Here is a 19280-nt window from a genome sequence, read left to right as displayed (position 1 = left end):
TGGATGGTGAAATCTCACAGGGGAGGAAAGATGCATTCAGGCGGGTTTTTCAGGATAGAACATTGCTTGATGAGGTGGAGGATGCCTTTGTAGAGTTTTCCATTGGCACTGGTCGATTTGCAGGATATGATGTGATTAGAGACAGAGGGGCTAAGAAGCCCTATTCTTGGTGGGCAAATCATGGGGCAACAAGCCCTCCTCTTCAGCAATTAGCCATGAGGTTCCTCTCTCAGGTGACTGCATCCTCTTGTTGCGAGAGGAATTGGAGCACATATGGGAATTTGTATAGTGTGAAGAAGAGCAGGCTTGAGTAGTCCAGGGCAGAGACAATGGTGTATGTGCACACCAACCTTCGTCTTATTTACAAGCAGAGGGAAGAGTGGTTGAAGGGAAAGACAAAGATGTGGGATGTCTTTTTTGATGATATGGGTCTGGACAGCAGTGTTGAGTTGGCATTGGCCAACATGGATCTCAATGATCTAGTGCTAGAGCTTGTTAGATTTGATGACGGTGATATTGTAGAGGGGTCATCCTCCACACCAGCAGATGCAAAAGTGACTATGAATAGAGGGGAGGAGGAGGATGCAGAGGAGAGCAGTGGTGACCATGATGATGAGGACAATGATGTTGATTCTGATGATGACTATGAGGATTGATGACTCATGAGTCATGGGCTACCTACTGCCTTAAGGCTTGTATATCTGTAGTTGTTTTATATTTTCTATTTCTATTTGCCATTGGCATTGCACTACCTATGTAACACATTTTGATTTATTGACTTAATGAAGAAACTACAGTTTTCAGTGTCTTTATCTTACTATCTTGTCTTTCTCCTATTGGATGATTGATGAATTGAATATGTATTATGATTTATCATTTATGAATTTAGAATTTATGATTCACTGATTTATCATTTATTATTTATGTGACAGTGACATGTATTTGAATTTTGTATGTACTATGCATGCTATAATGTTACTAGCTTACTTTGTAAACAGTAAAACTAACATCTAGATGAAGATCTATGCTTGAAATCAATGAATTTGTATAATTAATGAGAATTTGTGTAAGAAATATCTAATTTTCCGGGGGGTCAACATGTCTGAATCCAACACTCGAATCCCCATATCCTACGAATCCTGAATCCCCGTGTCAGGTTACTTAGCCAAGAACAAGTCAAAACATTTCTCTTAAGTTTCAAAAAGTAAACCCAAGTGTTTGGAGAAGTCATCAATGAAAGTTTAGAATTACTTGTACCCAGAGAAAGAAGGAGAAAAAAGTGGACCACACAAATCACTGTGAAAAAAGCTACAAAGGGATTGAGGTGTGTTAAGAGGCACATTTCTCAAAATTGTCTCAATGATGTTTGTCGAGAATGTAACAGACACAAACACCATCATTACAACAAATGAGAGGAAGAACAATCACCATATTTTGATTACAAAGTTGCTACAATGAGTGATAGTTTAAATAACCAAATCACTCGTGCCAAAGTTTGCTCAATTGTTGTGAGCAATAAAAATTGAGAGGAAAAGTGATGACCCAAAGTTGTCAAACTTGTACAACCTGGTAATATCATCAACTATTCCAGTGGCAAGGACATGCTTAGCATCTTTTAAGTTCGTAATTATAACTCGATGAGATGAAAACTCTATTATTTAACCTTCACCTGAATAAGTGATCTAATCTACTGATAAAAGGTTACAAGAAAGACTTTGAACACATAGTACATCATTGAAATGGGCACTACCTACTTGCATTATTCCAAACCCTACAATACTAAGGGATCTATCATCACCAACAAATATTTGTTTGGTGTTATAACCAATAAGAGCAAAAAATAGCTTTATCCTTAACCATATGATAAAATGCTACAAAATCAATAAACCACTCATTAGAAGAAGTAGAGCCATGATTGAAAGAAAAACTAAAAGCAAAAAGTGCATGTCCATGAGAAGAAGTGTTAGAAGAAAAATCAAGAATGGTGTTGTGCTTCTTCATTGCTACTTCTAAGGCCTCCAACCTTTTAAAACATTTAGACTCCAGATGATCATCTTTTCCACAATAATTACAAGACGTTGGCTGAGAGGGTTTGGGACCCTTGTCTTGTTGCTTGTTGCAAGGATTTTGCTTCTTTGGAAGCTTGGTTTCATCCTTGTGTTGGGCCATTAAGGCCTTCTTTGATGTACCTACAGTGTTGATCACTCCAATATGAAAGAGCTTCTCTTGCTCTCTAATCAGATAATCACAAAACGATTCAAGAGAGTGACTTTAATATGCAACCCCTAAAGCTCTTCTAATGGTATAAAATGTTAAATCTTGGACTTTTGCGATCCATATTGATAAAGAGATTGTCTTTCGGATTCAATGATGTGATTAATCCGAAAGGCAATCTCTTTGGCATAAAATGTGTTAGAAAATCAGAAAGGTAGAAAGATTTTCTTATACTTGATAATTACGTGTGATGTTCTTGATTTCTTATTATGTTTCTTTATATCTTCTTTCTTTTAGTTCATCAACCAATTATCAAAGCAATAGCACATAAATCAATGGACACTAGATATAAGCTCACAGCCAAGGCAAAACCCCTCTCTAGGGGAAAACCCAGTCAATAATTTTTCCTTCAATAGTTTTTCTGAGATATTCCAAGACTCTAGACCTTGACACAAACTTTCCTCCACACCAAGTCAACCTTCTTCCTCCTACTTGACCTGGCAACAACAGCAGCAGTAGCATCACTTTCTTCAACCTAGCTTTGGAGACTTCGATCTTCACTCAGAAACTTTAATCTTGGCCAATACAGCTTCTTAAGGCAACAGCTTCCAGCACCAACAACTTCGACCTATAGCAGCAACAAGCTACGGCATCAACTAGAGAACTTTGATCTTCCAAACCAGGGCACGAGAGAGAGAGAGAGATGCACCAAAATTTCGTTTTTCCTTCTTTCCTTCCCTTAGACCAAGCTCGCACTCCTTTTTCCTTCTTTCCTCCACTTCACACTTTTTCTCAGCTTCAAGAGATATCGAACTAGCTTGTTGTGAGTGTGTGCTTCAAATGGAATTCGAACTGCCTCATGTATAGTCCCTTGGTGACACCGACTTGATCATCTTAAGGCCGACTTGGTGTGGAGGTAACATAATTCATATTTGACTCACTTAACCTTTTTACATGATTTAAAAGCCCAAGAAGGGTCTCTTTAAATGTACAATGACTTTATTAACTCAGAATAAATCCTAGAAATCCTCAATGGGGACTTTGACCTAAAACATGATGACCCAAGCATGAAACTCAATAAGTCATAATAATAATAATTATTATTATTTTATTTATTCTTTTGACAAGTACATTACATAATGACTCAAATACATTTAATGAAGACCATACCTAGTTACATTTTCCAACAAAATGTAGATACAAAAACTGAATACGTAGAAGCGGGCTTGAAAAGTATAAGATCTATGCAGTGATCATCCTTTACATCGCCTTGACAGTCTTTAAGTAAATGTCCAAGTATTTTGAAATTAGATAAATAATATCCGAAGGAAGAGAATGTGAAAATTTGGATGCCCAAATTTCTACTGCAGCAATTGATTACGTTTCTTCTGTTTTTTAATTATTGAACAAAATTAATTGTTTCCTACAGTAAACACCGAAACTAATACACTGCAGCCTTCACCATTTAAATAAAATGTGGAAACAAGAAAGAAATACACGACACATCTACACAGTTATTTTTGGACAAATGTCCCCAGAAAAACCCAACTTGGAAAAACCAGTGCAACAACTGAGGGTTTTATTATTATGCAGTAGTAATTCTAAGTACAATTCGTTGGATGCCCAACTGGCTATCCTATACAAAGAGAAACTGGACAAAAAAAGTAGTGAGATGCTCTCACCCTGTCACTGGAAGAATCTGACTCTGATCTCACTGGAATAGAGGCTCTACGTCCCTTCTGCATCAGCTTCTACGTAGAACTGCGTCAACCCTACGCAGTCTCTGTGTCACTTCTATTGGGGACTGCGTTGCTACTCCTTCGAACCCTCAGCTGGCCAAAAACTTTAATTTCCAACCTCCCAATCTCACACCCTGACTCCCGACTTCTGAAACTCGATTTCCTCAACGGGAATTCGATCTCCCCCTAGGCTCTGCGCTGCCACTGCGTGGGGTAGCGTCAGCCTCTCTCTGGATGCCATTCTGTCCTCTCTGTCTTGTACTCTCTGGCCCAAGAAAACTCATCACCGAATACTATCCCTGCCCCTCACTGCAAAAGATCACTTCGAAATTCTCTTCGGCAGTTGCTCTGCTTCAGAAAATCAATCTTTTGATCTTCACTCGATGTGTTCTCCAAGTGCCCCTCAAGCCTCTTCTTATATCTTTCTGTTGGACAACCAATGGCCCAGATTAACTTCTAATCAATGGCTTAGATCATTTTGGCTTGATCCTCGTCTTCTTCTAGAAGTTTCACCCACAATTAGATTAATACCCTTTAAGTATTTTAATTTCCTAAGTTTAGACTTAAGGTCCCATTAAAAATAATTAATTATTTTAATAAAACTGTCTCCGAGTGGAATTGCCCAAAACAATTTCCGAGTATTGGAGAATGCATGTGTCTAAGCCTCCCTGCAAACTTTGAAACTTAGAGCACATCCGATGCTACCAGAAATCAACAGAGAAATCATTAAGACTTAAGTCATGATGTGATTTTCATGTTGATGAGATCTAATCACATTAGGTTCACCAAATAACTTCTTTGACTTTTCCCAGACTTCTTTCATTTAATCAATTCCTTGAATATGAAATAATAAATCAAGGAGAAATAGACATTCCAATCAATCGATGTGCTTCGTCATTCTTATTATTCCAAAAGGCTTTCTTATCAGCATCAGTGGGGCCTTTTTCTTTTCCCACGGTAATCCAATACAACCCTTTAGTTCTTCCTACATCCTCCATGTGGGATTTCCATGAGAAATAGTTGGTATTGGTAAGCAAACAATCACTTTGAGTGGCCATATTAACATATGCAAAATATGGTTTCAAAAGCTAAAAATAACTATCTAGATGGAAAGCTCTTGAAAAAATATGTTGTTTCAAAAAAAAGCACTTAAAATGGAATTTGGATGTGAAAGTTATGCCCTTCAAAAAAAACATTAACAACAACAAAGAGCATTAAATTTTGCAATGGAGTTACTTTTTAAATGAGAATTGCATGCAAAAAAAAACTAAAAAAATATTAAAGTTACTTTATCGTGATTCACTTTCATAATACAATTGGAATACAATTTACAATAAAGTTATGAAATGACTTAAGTTTGCTTCAACTTTTTCAAGATGTAACTTAAAAAAGGATATTTGAACTCAAGACCTCTTACTAAATAAAGTAATTTTTAACCAAGTGAGCTAGTGCAAAACATACAAGAATGTTAGTAAAGGGAGATGGGGTTGTTATCATTGTTGTTGTTGGAGTTTTTCGTCAAAGTGCATGCTTACCAAAAAACACGTGCTCATCCAAAAACAAACAACAATTTGAAAAAAAAAAAATTCCAAAATTCAACAACAAAGGCATTAGATCTCAATTAGCTTACTCAAAAAATGCAAGCTTCTCTCCATTTCAAATTTCTTTAGATTGCACTGAGCATACAGCAAAGAGCATATGCATCCAAATAAACACAATTAGCTCTATTTCTAATTTGCGGAGATTGCACAAACCACGGGGAAAAGAGAATAAGAAGATTGGAAAGAGTAGCAAACAAAGAATAAAAACTAAAAACTAAAATATGAACTTTGTAGCCAAAACATAAAATAAAATAAAACAAAGAGGTGTACTTGGCCTGTATACCTCTAGATCTGACAAAAAAAACCAAACCTTTGGCAAAGACACTTTTTCAGATGAAGTGAAAGGTGTTCTCAATTGAAAGCAACACTTTGAATGCAATGGAATAGTTTCTTTAGCCTAGAAATGCAAATAAATAGTAGATCTCGAAAATGCAACAACATAGGCTCAAGATCTAAATCAACAATGGGAGCATCTCTTCAAATGGGCTCTAATACTATGTTCAAGAAAACAAGGTATTCCATAAAAGATGAACATCTTCAATAATCACTCACACAACCAAATCAAAGATCATGACACTAGTATTTTTATGTGGTCAAAACCCTCTAAGAAGGGAGTTCTCACAATCGATCATCGGCCATGACTCTCCATGTTCTTTAAATAGAGATCATGGATCAATCAAGTGTTAAGCCACACATCAATAGCCATTAATATCAAGGAGAATATGAGTCGTCAGATCATTCTATGTCTAGAACATATCATGACCATCAGATTACAACGCAACTAATGCATGCTAAAGAAACACACTAGTACCTAATAGCTATGTTACCAAAAACGAGAAACGGGAAACGAAACGAGAAATGATAACGAGACGAGAAATGCAATTTTGAGGTTTCGCATTCAAGAAACGAGGAGAGAGAAAAAACATTAAAATTTCTTTAAAAACTCATTTACTAAAATACCAAGTATTCCAAACCCATCCTTCTTCCTAGCAATTATATTATGTTAATAAAAATTCAACAATAAACTATTGGCTTTAGCATGCAACAAAACAAAACAAAACACCAACAACAAATTAACAATTTAATGAAAGTAACTAAATACGTAAAAATGTCATCTTCCCTTTTAAGTATATGTTGAGTGGGGATTGCTCTCTGTTGGGAACCCTAGATTTGTGTATATAGGTGGACAGATGGGGAAAGATCTGTGATCAGCTTGTACAGAGGATTGCTGGTTATAATAAGAAGTAAAAATCCTGGTTATAGAATGACCATCTGATTCATTCCAGAAAATTGTTGGGGGTTAAATTATTCGTCTTCTTCCATTCAGAGACATACCTATTAGACCGTCAACGATTTTATTCAATAATTATCTAACATAATTAATAGCGCCCAACTAAGATTTTGTCATTAGATAGACATTACAGATTTGCAGGTGTCACAGATTTGCAGGTTTCACAGTTTCAATTCATGATCTATACAGAGCGAAACTAAAGATATTAAACTTTTGACATTAAAAATAAAAACCAAATCATTACTTCAATCATTGAAAAATTATTCATCCTAAATTGTTCCTCTAAGCTGTGCAACTGGAAAATGAAACTAGTTGTCTTTCTGCATGCCGTGCATTTTGCGCAATGCTTTTTTGGGACGAGAGTTAACCGGAGTTTCTAAGATGTAACCGAGGACAAACCAGTGATGACTAAACCTGGTGGCATAACACTGTTGTAAGAAAAATTGATCCATTTCAGAACGACGTTGGGAACGGCGTTTTCCGTACCGTCTCGTTTCTAATGCGTTTTTCTGCAGAAACGGCCGTCGTCGTCCCGTTTCTGCTAACATATCCTAATAGACACATTAGACCAGGTTGAACTTAACTAACTCCTATGTGTCTAAATATCCTAACAAAAAGCCCACCTTCTTACACAACGATTTTAGCTTGATTAACCATAGGAACACCCTCTTTAGGTTAGGAAATTATTTCTTAGACTAAAAGCGAGAGGCAAGGTCATTCTAGTGACAGTGAGCGACTTTCCTAGTAATTACTTCTTAGCTTTCCCATTACATTAATACTTTTCCCTCAAGAGAGAGTTCAAGCAATAACACTCTACAAGAGAGCTCACCCCATCCAAAAAAGGGAGAAATGTGCCAAAAGTCTCTAAGAGAGAGGGTGTGTCACTAAAAATATGCACTTTAACAAAGTAAAGATGCTACAAGGTCCACTTGTAGTGCACCCTACAAGTTGCATGCATGAAAATACAATATATAATTCCTTGACATAGGAGAATGAGGTCAATGTCCACAAAAAATCTCTCCAAGTGTGCCCTCCCAGATGCATGAGTTAGAAACAATAAAATTATCTCCTTAGGAAAGCATTTCATAGTGATCGCCTCAAAATAGTAATGTGATCCACAAGATGCATGAATAAATGTTCAACCACTCACACATGTGAATCTTCAGATAGGCCACTCCAACCTACTCAATGAATCAATGTGGAAGTTATCAACTAGGTGGAGCACTCCATACGAGAGGCTGGTCAAAAGCCTTCAACAACTTCTCCAAATAAAAAGATTCCTCATGTGCTCTTTCTCCGACGTGCAACCACTTCAATAAACAAATAAATGCGCTTTGAAAGTTGTTACAACTCAAAACTTGTGCAAGTAAGGAGTCAACAACAATAAAATAATGCATGTTCAACCAACTCCACATGGTTGTGCCCCAGAGAAGTGCATCAACCTCCTAACACGTGAATAAAAAGAGTTTTTCAACATGGTTGACAAAATGTCAAACATAACCACTTAGGCAAGGGTACCCTCATAACTACCGCTCAGCACAATTTCCAATGTACAACATCCCTCCAAAAATAGTATCCACCATGTGATAGATAAATGCAATCAACAAACTCCAAGACCAAGGGGATGAACCTCCACTCAAACAAAATAATACTAAAATATGATGATTTGCCTCAACATGTGTGCCAATGAAGAGGTGCACCCCATTAAGGTATTGTACTATTCAAAATAAAGTTGTTCTCTTAGCAAAGCACCCCACCATGATACCAACATAATAATAAAACATAAGCTCTACCTAGGCTTGAACCTAGCGCACACCACCAATAAGAGATAAATAGTCAATTACACATCATGATCCTTAGAAAAGGCTAGATCACCACAAAAACATGTTATTACCTACACCCCTCTAACTCAAACTTACGAAATAATATATGAAAAAGGGCATTAACATCACCAAATGCACATCACCCGTAGGTGATGTCTACTATTACGATGTTATATCACCTAGAACAATCCCACCAAGGAAACATGTATGACTACACACCATCAACATCATAGGATAAGAAGACATAAGAAGGGTATTAACTCCAAACACCAAGTATGTCCCCACCATGCACGCATTCAACATAAGGGGACCATGTAGAACACCACCTCCTAGTGATATCAATGATATAATATCACCATACATAGTAAATAAGATGCTCCAAGAAAAATGACATATGAAGTAGCAAGCATCCATATGTCAAGAGAGTGATCCATCAAGCAAAGGCATGAAGTAGCACCAAAATCATCAAAATACAATCAACCATGACCATCCACCATAGAGAAGTGAAGCTCCTCCATGAAATTCCTAAATCAAATAATCCACCACCAAGAAGAGAATGCACTATGAAAATGTATTCCCCAAAGTCCATCCAAGAGCTCGAAAGGTACCAATAACAAACTCCATTGATGTGATGAAAATCACAATGTTAAACCTCATACAATATGAGATGTAAAGCTACACATTGTTGTTGGTATCCAATAGGCACACATGGACACATAACACTATTGGACATAAATCCTATAGATTCCCTATTGGCTAGTTGGGGGTTTACCTGTATTGGTTACGAGCTAAGACAAACCACCATATTCTCAGTGGTGATAGGTTCTATTGTCCATGTTCTCTCCAAGCACATCATTTTCTAACACCCCATCTATTATCAGATACGAGGAAGGTACCACTGTTTGTAGAAAAAGTTTGGAGGTCCCTAATCACCTTCATCTGCTATCCTAGTCAAATATGTTTAGCCTTTTTCTTTCAAAAAGGCATCACCTTCAAATAAAAAGCTTTGTAAGAAGCCCATCAAGCCAATCCTAGGGTTACTAGGCTTATCACCCCCTCCTTTTGGTGCATTCCAAAGGTTGGGGGTACTAAGTGCCCTTTAGATTTTGTCAAGACTCTACATACTAATAGACACATATAGGACAGTGAGACCATATCCGCTCAACATGTTATTAGTAGAGTACCATAGTATCCTCACAATCATTCCAAGCATTGTGGATCTACTTCTATCTAACATCAAGGACATTTAGTTCTCTTTGCCCACATCCAAGGACAAGGGAAAAGTGCACATTACCAATTTTCATTCTAATTTTTGAGGTTCAACAGCCTTGAATGTTAGAGGAGATTCTACATAAGCGCCCTACTTCTTTGAGGATTGTGGAACATGGACCCTGTGAAAATTTGGAGACCTAAATTTCTACTACATCAACTGATTAAGTTCCTTCTATTTGTTAAACTCTGAACAAATTATTTACTACATCCTACAGCAAATACTGAAACTAATAGACTGCAACCTTCACCAATTAAATTAAATGCGGAACAAGAAACTGAGCAAGAAAGAAATACACAACACATTACATCGTTATTTTTGGACAAATGTCCCCGGAAAAACCCAATGCAGAAAAATCGGTGCAGAAACTAAGGATTTGTATTATTAAGCAGTGGTTTTCTGAATACAAATCGTTGGATGTCCACTGGCTATCCGATATAGAGGGAAACTGGACAAAAAAGAGTAGTGAGATGATCTCACCCTGTCATTGGAAGAACCGACACTAATTTGCGTTGGAGATGAGCCTTTGTGCAGTGCTGCGTCAAGCCTATGCAGTCATTGCGTCACTGCAGTTGGGACTGCGTTGCACCTCCTTCTGATCCTCTGCTAACTGGAAACTTCAGCTCTCAGGCCTCCCATCTCACACCCTGGCTCCGGCACTAGATCTTGACTATACCTCAACAAAATTCCGATCTCCCTCTGAAGGTTTGCGTTGCCACAGCGTGGCCCTGCATTAGCCTCTCTGGACGTCTCTCTACCCTCTCTGCCTTGTACTCTCTGGTCCGGGAAAACTTCCCCCGGAAACTATCCTTGCCCCTCACTGCAAGAAATCTCCTCAATCGATTCTCTAGCATCTATTGCACTACCCTCTCTGAGAAATTCGATCTCTTGATCTCTCTCTGATGTATCTTCCAAATGCCCATCAAAGTCCTTATAATCCTCCAATTGAGTAATCAACAGCCCAGATTAGATTCTAATCAATGGCTCAAATCATTTGGACTCGATCTTCGTCTTCTTCTAAAAGTTTCACCCTCAATTTGATTAGTACCCTTTAATTATTTTAATTTCATAAGTTTAGACTTAAGAATCCATTAAAAATAATTAATCAGTGATGCGGGGGAGCGCCCCCCCCCCCCCCTACGAACCCGCTCCCGAAGCGCGCTCCGGGCGGGAGCGGCTTGGGAGCGGGTCGGGAGCGCGCTCCCCAAATCGCTCCCGGACGGGAGCGATTTTCGGGAGCGCGCTCCCGCAAAAAAATTTGCGCTCCCTGGTCTGCGAGGGAGCGCTTCAGGGAGCGATCGCTCCCGCGCTCCCGGAGCGCTTTTTAATGCCCGGGAGCGATCGGGGAGCGATCGCTCCCTGATCGCTCCCGGGCATTAAAAAACGCTCCGGGAGCGAATTTTAAATTTCCGGGAGCGATTCGGCGGAAAAAAAATCCGCGGACCCGAAAAAAACTAAAAATTAAACAAATTTTTTTGGATTTATAAGCCCAATGGGCCAAAAAAAAATCATTTCAATGAGATTGAGGTTGAGTTTGAGAGCAAAGGAGCAAGGAGCAAGAGCTGAGGAGCAAGGAGTCAGAGCTGAGGAGCGAGGAGCAAGTGCCAAGGAGCGAGGAGCAAGCTTGCAGAGGTATGTAACTTAATCATTTAGTTAGTTTAGCTGGTTAGGTAGTTAATTTGGTTAGTTTCATTTACCTGTTTGAGTTTAAAGATCATTAATTTAAATTAAATTAATAAATTAAATGAATTAATCCCAATAAACTAAATTAATTTGCAGATTCAAGACTCAAACCCTACAAACATCAAACACGATGGACCTGAGCATTTTTATTGGCATTTTCCTCTTCCTGGTCCCCTTTCTGGTTATTATGGTGGTGGAGAGTAGGAAACGGAGGGGGCCTGACCCTGAAGAGGTGGATGAAGAAGCCGGAGGAAGTCAAATAGGTGAAAACCCCAGTGAGGAGGATGTGGAGGGTGAACATGAGGGTCAAAAAGCTAAACAAGACCAAACTCCATTGTGGAAATATGTTCAGAGGCCTGAAACAGGGAGAGGGGGTGGAACCACTAAATTTCATTGCCCCCATTGCAACACTGATTTCACAGGCTCATACACCCGTTTGAGAAGACACCTTTGCGGGAAAAGGGCATGGGATGGAGAGAAACAAATAGGAATCAGAACTTGCAACGCGGTGTCAACAGTTGATAGAGCCAAATACATAAAGGAAGAGGAGGACGCCCAATACAAAGCAAAAAGATCAAGGGGTTTCTTTGAACCAAGCTCACAAAGAACTCCTTCAGCATCCTCCCAAGGCAGTGGATATGGACATGGAGGCTCAGGGTCATCATCTTTACGCCGTAGAACCATATCAGATTTCCTTGATGAGGGGTGTAGGAATGATGTGGATTCAAAAATTTACAGGTTCCTCTATGCAAATGGGATACCATTCAATGTTCTACGCTCACCTTATTGGCACGAAATGGTTTCTGCCATAAATGATGCCCCTAAAGGATACAAGAGCCCTGGGTATGACAAGGCAAGAACAGTTGGCCTTGATCATGAAAAAGCAAAAATATCACATTCTTTGAATAAAATGACAAGTTCTTGGACTGACAATGGGGTGTCCATTGTATCTGATGGATGGACAAATGTAAAAGGCAAGCCATTGATAAGTGTTCTTGCTGTGTCTCGAAGTGGTCCCATTTTTCTAGCTGCACATGATTACTCAGACAAGTTCAAGACCGCTATCAACATTGCAGAAGCATTGCTTGAAACAATTGAGCGTATTGGCCCATACAATGTCATCCAAGTCATCACTGATAATGCTCCTAATTGTAAGGCAGCGGGAGCAATTATTGAGGATAGATACCCGAACATATTTTGGTCTGGATGTTTGGTTCACACATTGAACCTTCTGTTGCATGATATTGTCAAAAACAAAAATGAACAATACCAATGGATTGGGGATTTGTACAAGAGAGGAAAAAAAATGATAAAATTTATTACAAATCATAGCAATACCCATGGCCTTTTCCGCAGTCACTCGAGATTGGAGTTGCTGAAGATTGCGAGGACTAGATTTGGTAGCTATTACCTCACCTTCAGGCGCCTTTTGAAGGTAAGAGAGGGTTTAGCTAGCATGGTATCAAGTCCAAATTGGCAGGTGTTAAAGGAAAGGGCTACAAATGTAGCTGACATTGCAGGTTTTGAAACGGTGGAGGAGGCCGCTCTTGATGGGCAGTTTTGGACAGCTGTGAGACAGGTATTGGATTTCACCAAGCCAATTTATAACATGATTCGGTTTGCAGATACAGACAAACCAGTGATTGGCGAGGTGTATGAGCAAATGGATACCATGTTGGGGGAAATAAAAGACATTGTTAATAACAGAGATCCCGACTTGTACAATCTGATTCACGATTGTGTGTGTGAACGGTGGAAAAAGCTTAACCTTCCACTACATTGCTTGGCGTATATCCTTACGCCAAAATACTACTCAGATTCTTGGTTGGGCAAACCTGCAGCAGGGGGTGGTGTTAGGACCAAACCCCATTTAGATCGAGAGGTAACTAAAGGATATCTGGATGCATTAGAAAAGTTGGTGCCTGACAGGGAGGAATGTGCAGCTGTGCGCCTTGAAATAGGCAGATACTTCACTGGCAGTGGTTTGTATGGTAACTTCCATGCAATGGACGACAAAGATAAATTTGATTCTCTCACATGGTGGGAAACATATGGCGGCGACGGACTTTTGCGAAAATTGGCATTGAAAGTTCTTGCACAGGTTGTAAATTATTCTTCTGCAGAGAGGTGTTGGAGCACCTACAGTTATATACATAATGTGAAAAGAAACAGGCTCAACGAAAACCGAGCAGAAAGCTTGGTTTATGTGCACTACAATTTGAGGTTGTTGAGCCATTACTGTGATCGGGCTAATGAAGATCCCACATATAAAATTTGGGACAATCACCCTGAGGACGACAATTTAGAGGATGGCATTGTACATATGGAAGAACTAGAAGATGAGCTTGTACGGGATGAAGCTGAAGCAGCTGCAGCAGCCATGCCACCTCCACCTCCACCATCCAGTAGCAGTTCTCGGGGCCCGAGTCTTGTTCCATTGCTGTCGCCACCTCCATCGACACCCTCGCGTGGAGGCTCTAGTTCTGGTCGTCGGTCTGGGCGGGAGACTCCTAGAAGACCGCCAAGACCTACTTATACTCCTGGAGACTCTCGTGGCAAGGGCCACTTGTAGATTTACAGTTTACTTGTCTTTTTTAGTTTCTATTAGACTTGTCACTTTAGTTTTCATAACTGTTCAGTGTTGAGTTTTGAGTCCTTGACTCTTGACTCTTGACTCTTTCATATCATTATGACATTATGATATTTTTTGTAAACATTATATCACTGTGACAATGAAAATTTGAAGTTTGAAGTTGGGCCTTGGCAATTATAACTCATTGGTAATGATTGTGAATTATGAATATGATGCTTTGTGAAAGACTAAAGTTGTTTCATTTCATCTCATTATTCATGTTTCATTTTATAAATTTTTAACATTTCATATCATGTTAACAGTTAGAAGTTAGGACTTAGAAATATCTTCGATATTACTTCTTGTAATGGTTAAACTTGGCTTACAAGTACAACTTGTTACTTTGGTGATCAATGATGATAAATGTTATTGAATTGAATGTTATTTTAATTTATTATTTTACTAAGGTTGATGACGATTATAATTTCTAGATGATTGATGTGATATGGTTCAATGATCAATTTATGTTTTTTTATGTTTTTTATGTCTATTTCATCATTCTACATGTTTTTGTTGACATATATGTATCAAAAATTAAAAAATATATATATTTTTAAAAAATCGCTCCGGGATTCGCTCCCAAACCAGGAGCTTCTGAAAATGGTCGCTCCCGCTCCCGCTTCCGCTCCCGCTCCCGCTCCCAAGTAACACTGTAATTAATTATTTTAATAAAATTGTCTTTGGGTGGAATTTCCCAAAACGATTTCTGGGTATTGTGGAATACATGTGTCCAAGCCTCCCTGCAAATTTTGAGGCTCAAAGCACATCCGATGCTACCATAAATCAACACTCCACTTAGCCTTGGAAATTCTCATATGGATATTAACAGACCTTGCATCGGCCCAAAGTGGATGACGGCATTGTCACCTCATTCCACTTCAAGCATTGATACAAACATATGATGGTGTTGATCCCTTCTTTCAATTGCCAACTTTGGTCTTCATCTTTCTTTGAAGACAATTTGCACATATACGTGGGTCTTATAGCTTGTTATCCACACTTTGGGCGTATTCCCTCACTATGTTTACATTGTTTGCTTTGTTCACATTATTTTAGTCAGAGTGTTTAGCCACTTTTTCCGCCCCAACTCTTTTCTATTCTGTTTGATGTAATTTAGATTCCTATTAACCCTACTTTGGTCATTTCTGGACATTAACATAATTTATTAATTCTTCTTCTTCCAAAATTTACCAAGGTACAGCTCATAGTCTGCTATGATAAGCACAGAGTAGGATATGAAAAATGTATAGTTACTTGCAATACTCTAGATGAGTGCCTCTGTAGACAATGTTTAATAGATGGCAAAATTAAGGAGCACTTTATAATATACTGCCCAGTTCATTATGAGATCAAAAATAGATATCACTACCTCTTTGAAACTCGCCGCTTGTCACTTGAAAATAGATATCAACATGTTTCCCATAACTAGTCTAGGCAATTATTTTTTTGTCTTCCTTTCTCAACAAATGCCTGAAGAACTTCCTCGTGCCATCATCACTTGATGTGAATTTGCGTCCAATGGACCTAATTTGACACTTGCATGCATTAATATAATTTATTTATTTCTTCATAAGGGACACCTTATCGGAGAAAGCACACCCAGACCTTGCCTGACAAAAACAATTTTTATGCCCTTTTCCCAGCCTCATTCCAATTTAACCGAGAAGGAAGCAAGAACCATATGCAATGACCTACCCGGACATGCAGCATGCAACTATACAATGCTCACTAAATCACCAGTTTTCAAGGATGAAACATAGCTCATCACAATTCTTTTTCCAGTGACAGATGATATTTTGGTGGGGAGCATTAGCTAATAAATCAATGGTCAGGTCTATGACTGTCAATCGGTATTCCTTTTCCCAGCCTCATTTAGTTAGAACATAGAAGTGAGGGAGAACCATGTACAATGACTTCCCTCAACACGCAGCATGCAGCTATACAATGCTCAACAACTGCAGTATTCAAGGATGCAAAGCATCTCCTCACAATTTTTTTTGTTCCAGCTACAGATGATATTTTGGGAGTGAGCATTAAAAGATAAATCAATGTCAGCCCAGATCTGTGACTGTCAACCAGTGTCCCACAGAAATTGGTTATCAACTCAATAGACAACTGATAGATATATTGACACCAGATATGGAGGAAAAAATGGCTTTTATCAGTATGAAATAAATCCTCAACAACCGGCCAGTGTGAAGATACTTTTATCAGTAAGTTCTGAGTGGGATATTTGTTTAAACCTGCACACATTTGATTGAGGTGAAAATGCTCTCATTTGATTGAAGTGAAAATGCTCAAAGCTCTGTAGCCATATAACACAACTAAAGAACAATGACCTGACTAAATCTCCATTGCTTGAATCAACAGGTTACAGTGACAAGTTTGACCTGAAACCAACTTATTCCCCCCACCACAGGTCAAATGTACATACTGGATACCTATTATCAACAAGATTATTTCTATTTTATCTACGTACTGGCCACATTAAATTCCAACTGAAGATGCTCTATAGATTCCACTTTAATGTACTTCAATTTGTTTCCTTTAGGTTTTAGCCTGTATCATTGACCCTTTATGAACATTCATAGAGATTAAGTTAAATTTTTCTACCCTTACAACATCATGAAAAACTATCAGGCAATAAGATATTAAGATTCCATGCAAACTTTAAGAAACTCCATCCATAAGAACATTCATAAATCTTTCATTGGAGATAAATCATAAAAGAATTGGTAAACTTCATACTTGAAATTTGAAATATACCATATTGCCTCTGAGACATACCATGAGTGGAAGCAAGATGCGATAATCCTTAGTAAGTTCAAACAAAAGCAATACTGATGTAAGAGGAACTGAACAAACAGATGCTAAAGTAGCTGCCATTCCAACCTGTAAGAAGATCATAGAAACCACTTAACATAGTTTATATTTATTGACATGACTATTTTATATGCTGAGTGCAAATTCAAGATCAAAAATTACCATGAAAGTGCAGTTGCATCAAATGACAACATTTGATCCAAGATGCATGCATTGATATTCAATGAGAACAATGTCAGAATGACAACATAATACATTACAAAATGCTTTGTGAGAGAGAAGCTTACCAGAGCATAAGCTTGTGGGTGTGCCACTGCCGCATTACCTGGTATTGCTGCATTGATTAACTTGGCAGCTAAACCACCAAAAACAGCACCAACTGCAGCACCAATCATCAAGCTTGGAGCATATAACCCTCCTACAAGACCAGACCCTTTGCAAAGGGATGTGGCAATGACTTTTGCACCAACAAGTTGAGTCAACAACCATATTCCAGGAGCAGATGCACTCTTTCCAGTATGCAATATCTCATCAACATTTGTGAAGCCCCAATACAATATCCCAGGATACTTTAGAGCTATCAATCCAGCTCCTAAACCACCTAGGGCAGGATGTATAACTGTGGGTATCCCAAAACGCTCCTTAAGAAAGTCAAAAAACCTTGTGAACCATGCCACCAGGCGAGAAAAGAGAACACTTACCACTCCACAAATCATTCCCAGTATGAGATACAAAGGAAGCTCTGCCAATTAGAGATCATTCCGTAAGAAAACATTTATTTGAAACAAAGCATCAAACTAGCTGAACATATTGAAAGACTAACATATACGGAAAGGAAATATCTAAACAATCCAAAAAACAGAACCAAGGAAAAGATCAAATCCTTTAAAGAATGTGAAAGATGAAATCAAACAGTCCTGTAATAAAGCACTCCACAGTAATAATTGTTAGGGAAAACCTAAGATACCGGAAACGGCTCCCTAGCAGGCAAAAACGCCGTTTTCCGTATCAGAAACGTATTCTGCCCGGAAACGGCAAAAAAACGGCCGAAAAACGTATTTGCAGGTTTGGAAACGTATCAGATTTTCTTTTGCCGTTTTTCAGGCGTTTCGAAGGAAAATACGTCCAGTTTAAAAAAATTTGATACGTTTCAGCAAAAATGAAAACGTATTTCAAATTTTCTAAAACGTATCAGGAAAATCGAATCCGTATCTAAAAAAATTCAATACGTTTCAGTCGATTTTCATTTCACTTGGCCGCCGGGAACTGATTTTCGAAATTTGGCATTTTAATTTTTAGGTTTTGAACAGCCGACGGTATTCAATGTTTTAGCTTCATTCTAGAATCTATTCACTACTATAACTACCTTACCTAACCTATCCCTAAACGACAAGGTTGAACCGTTGAAGAGTTCTGAACTTCTGAGTGAGTGCCGCGGCTGAGAGTTGAGACTCGAGAGTTTTCACTGCAGTTTCAGTGTTCAAATTTCATCGCTGGAGTGACTGGTTCCTGCCGGCATCAACTACAAGCCTCAAGGTACACGACGCACGTAACTTTTAATAGCTTAAGCCTTATAGTCGCATCACTGTTCGCTTATAGTCACGACTCACAGACTGTTTTATGAATACCGTCACAGTTTTATGAATACCGTCGGTTTATAGTCAAAAACCTTTGCGGCTTTGCCCGATTCAAAAACCTTTGCGGCTTTGCCCTATCCTATGGCCCGATTCAACAATGTGAACACTGAAAAGAGACGCAGTGCTGACTGCTGACTCGCTGAGTGAACGCTCGAATAATATGTGTATTAGAGCCTGAAACAGATCCCGACTCTTTCGAAAATTTAACGGTTAATAGAGGGGAAACGACTGAATAATAGAATATCAATTGCACAGATTCTTCAGTTTAAAGAAATATATTTATATCTACGCACATATTCTTCAGCTGATATAAACATATTTATATCTATGCCTTGTTGCAAACATAGTATTAAAACAGGGATAAAATTTAGAAGTTAAACTTTAACAACCAATTAGGGTCATATTATTAGAATAAATGATGAATGGACGAATGGAGTTCTAGCCATTAGATTACGGTCCCTTTGACTAGTGTCAGGCCCCATGAAAGAAAAGCTGCAGTTGAATACATCGAAAATAAAATGACTTCACTAAATTGCTGCAGCCTCCAACATCCGGGATAACTGCTGG

General features: G+C 38.5%; 1 protein-coding gene across 2 annotated transcripts in view; it reads right to left on the bottom strand.

Annotated features, from left to right (window-relative positions):
• Positions 1-19280, bottom strand: part of CLC-F (chloride channel F) — an 89034-nt gene that overhangs the window by 32808 nt on the left and 36946 nt on the right. For both annotated transcript variants that reach the window (XM_089424283.1, XM_089424284.1), the window contains 2 exons: positions 17364-17818; positions 17041-17145 (listed from right to left, as the gene is read on the bottom strand). In XM_089424283.1, coding sequence (XP_089280409.1) covers positions 17041-17145; positions 17364-17818 — 560 coding nt within the window. The remainder of the gene's footprint in view (positions 1-17040; positions 17146-17363; positions 17819-19280) is intronic.

Source organism: Pinus tabuliformis, chromosome 4_2 (assembly GCF_031772625.1).
Source record: "Pinus tabuliformis cultivar Carrire ecotype Pingquan chromosome 4_2, CPIR1, whole genome shotgun sequence".
NCBI lineage: Eukaryota > Viridiplantae > Streptophyta > Pinopsida > Pinales > Pinaceae > Pinus > Pinus tabuliformis.
This window is presented reverse-complemented; position numbering and strand designations above follow the sequence as displayed.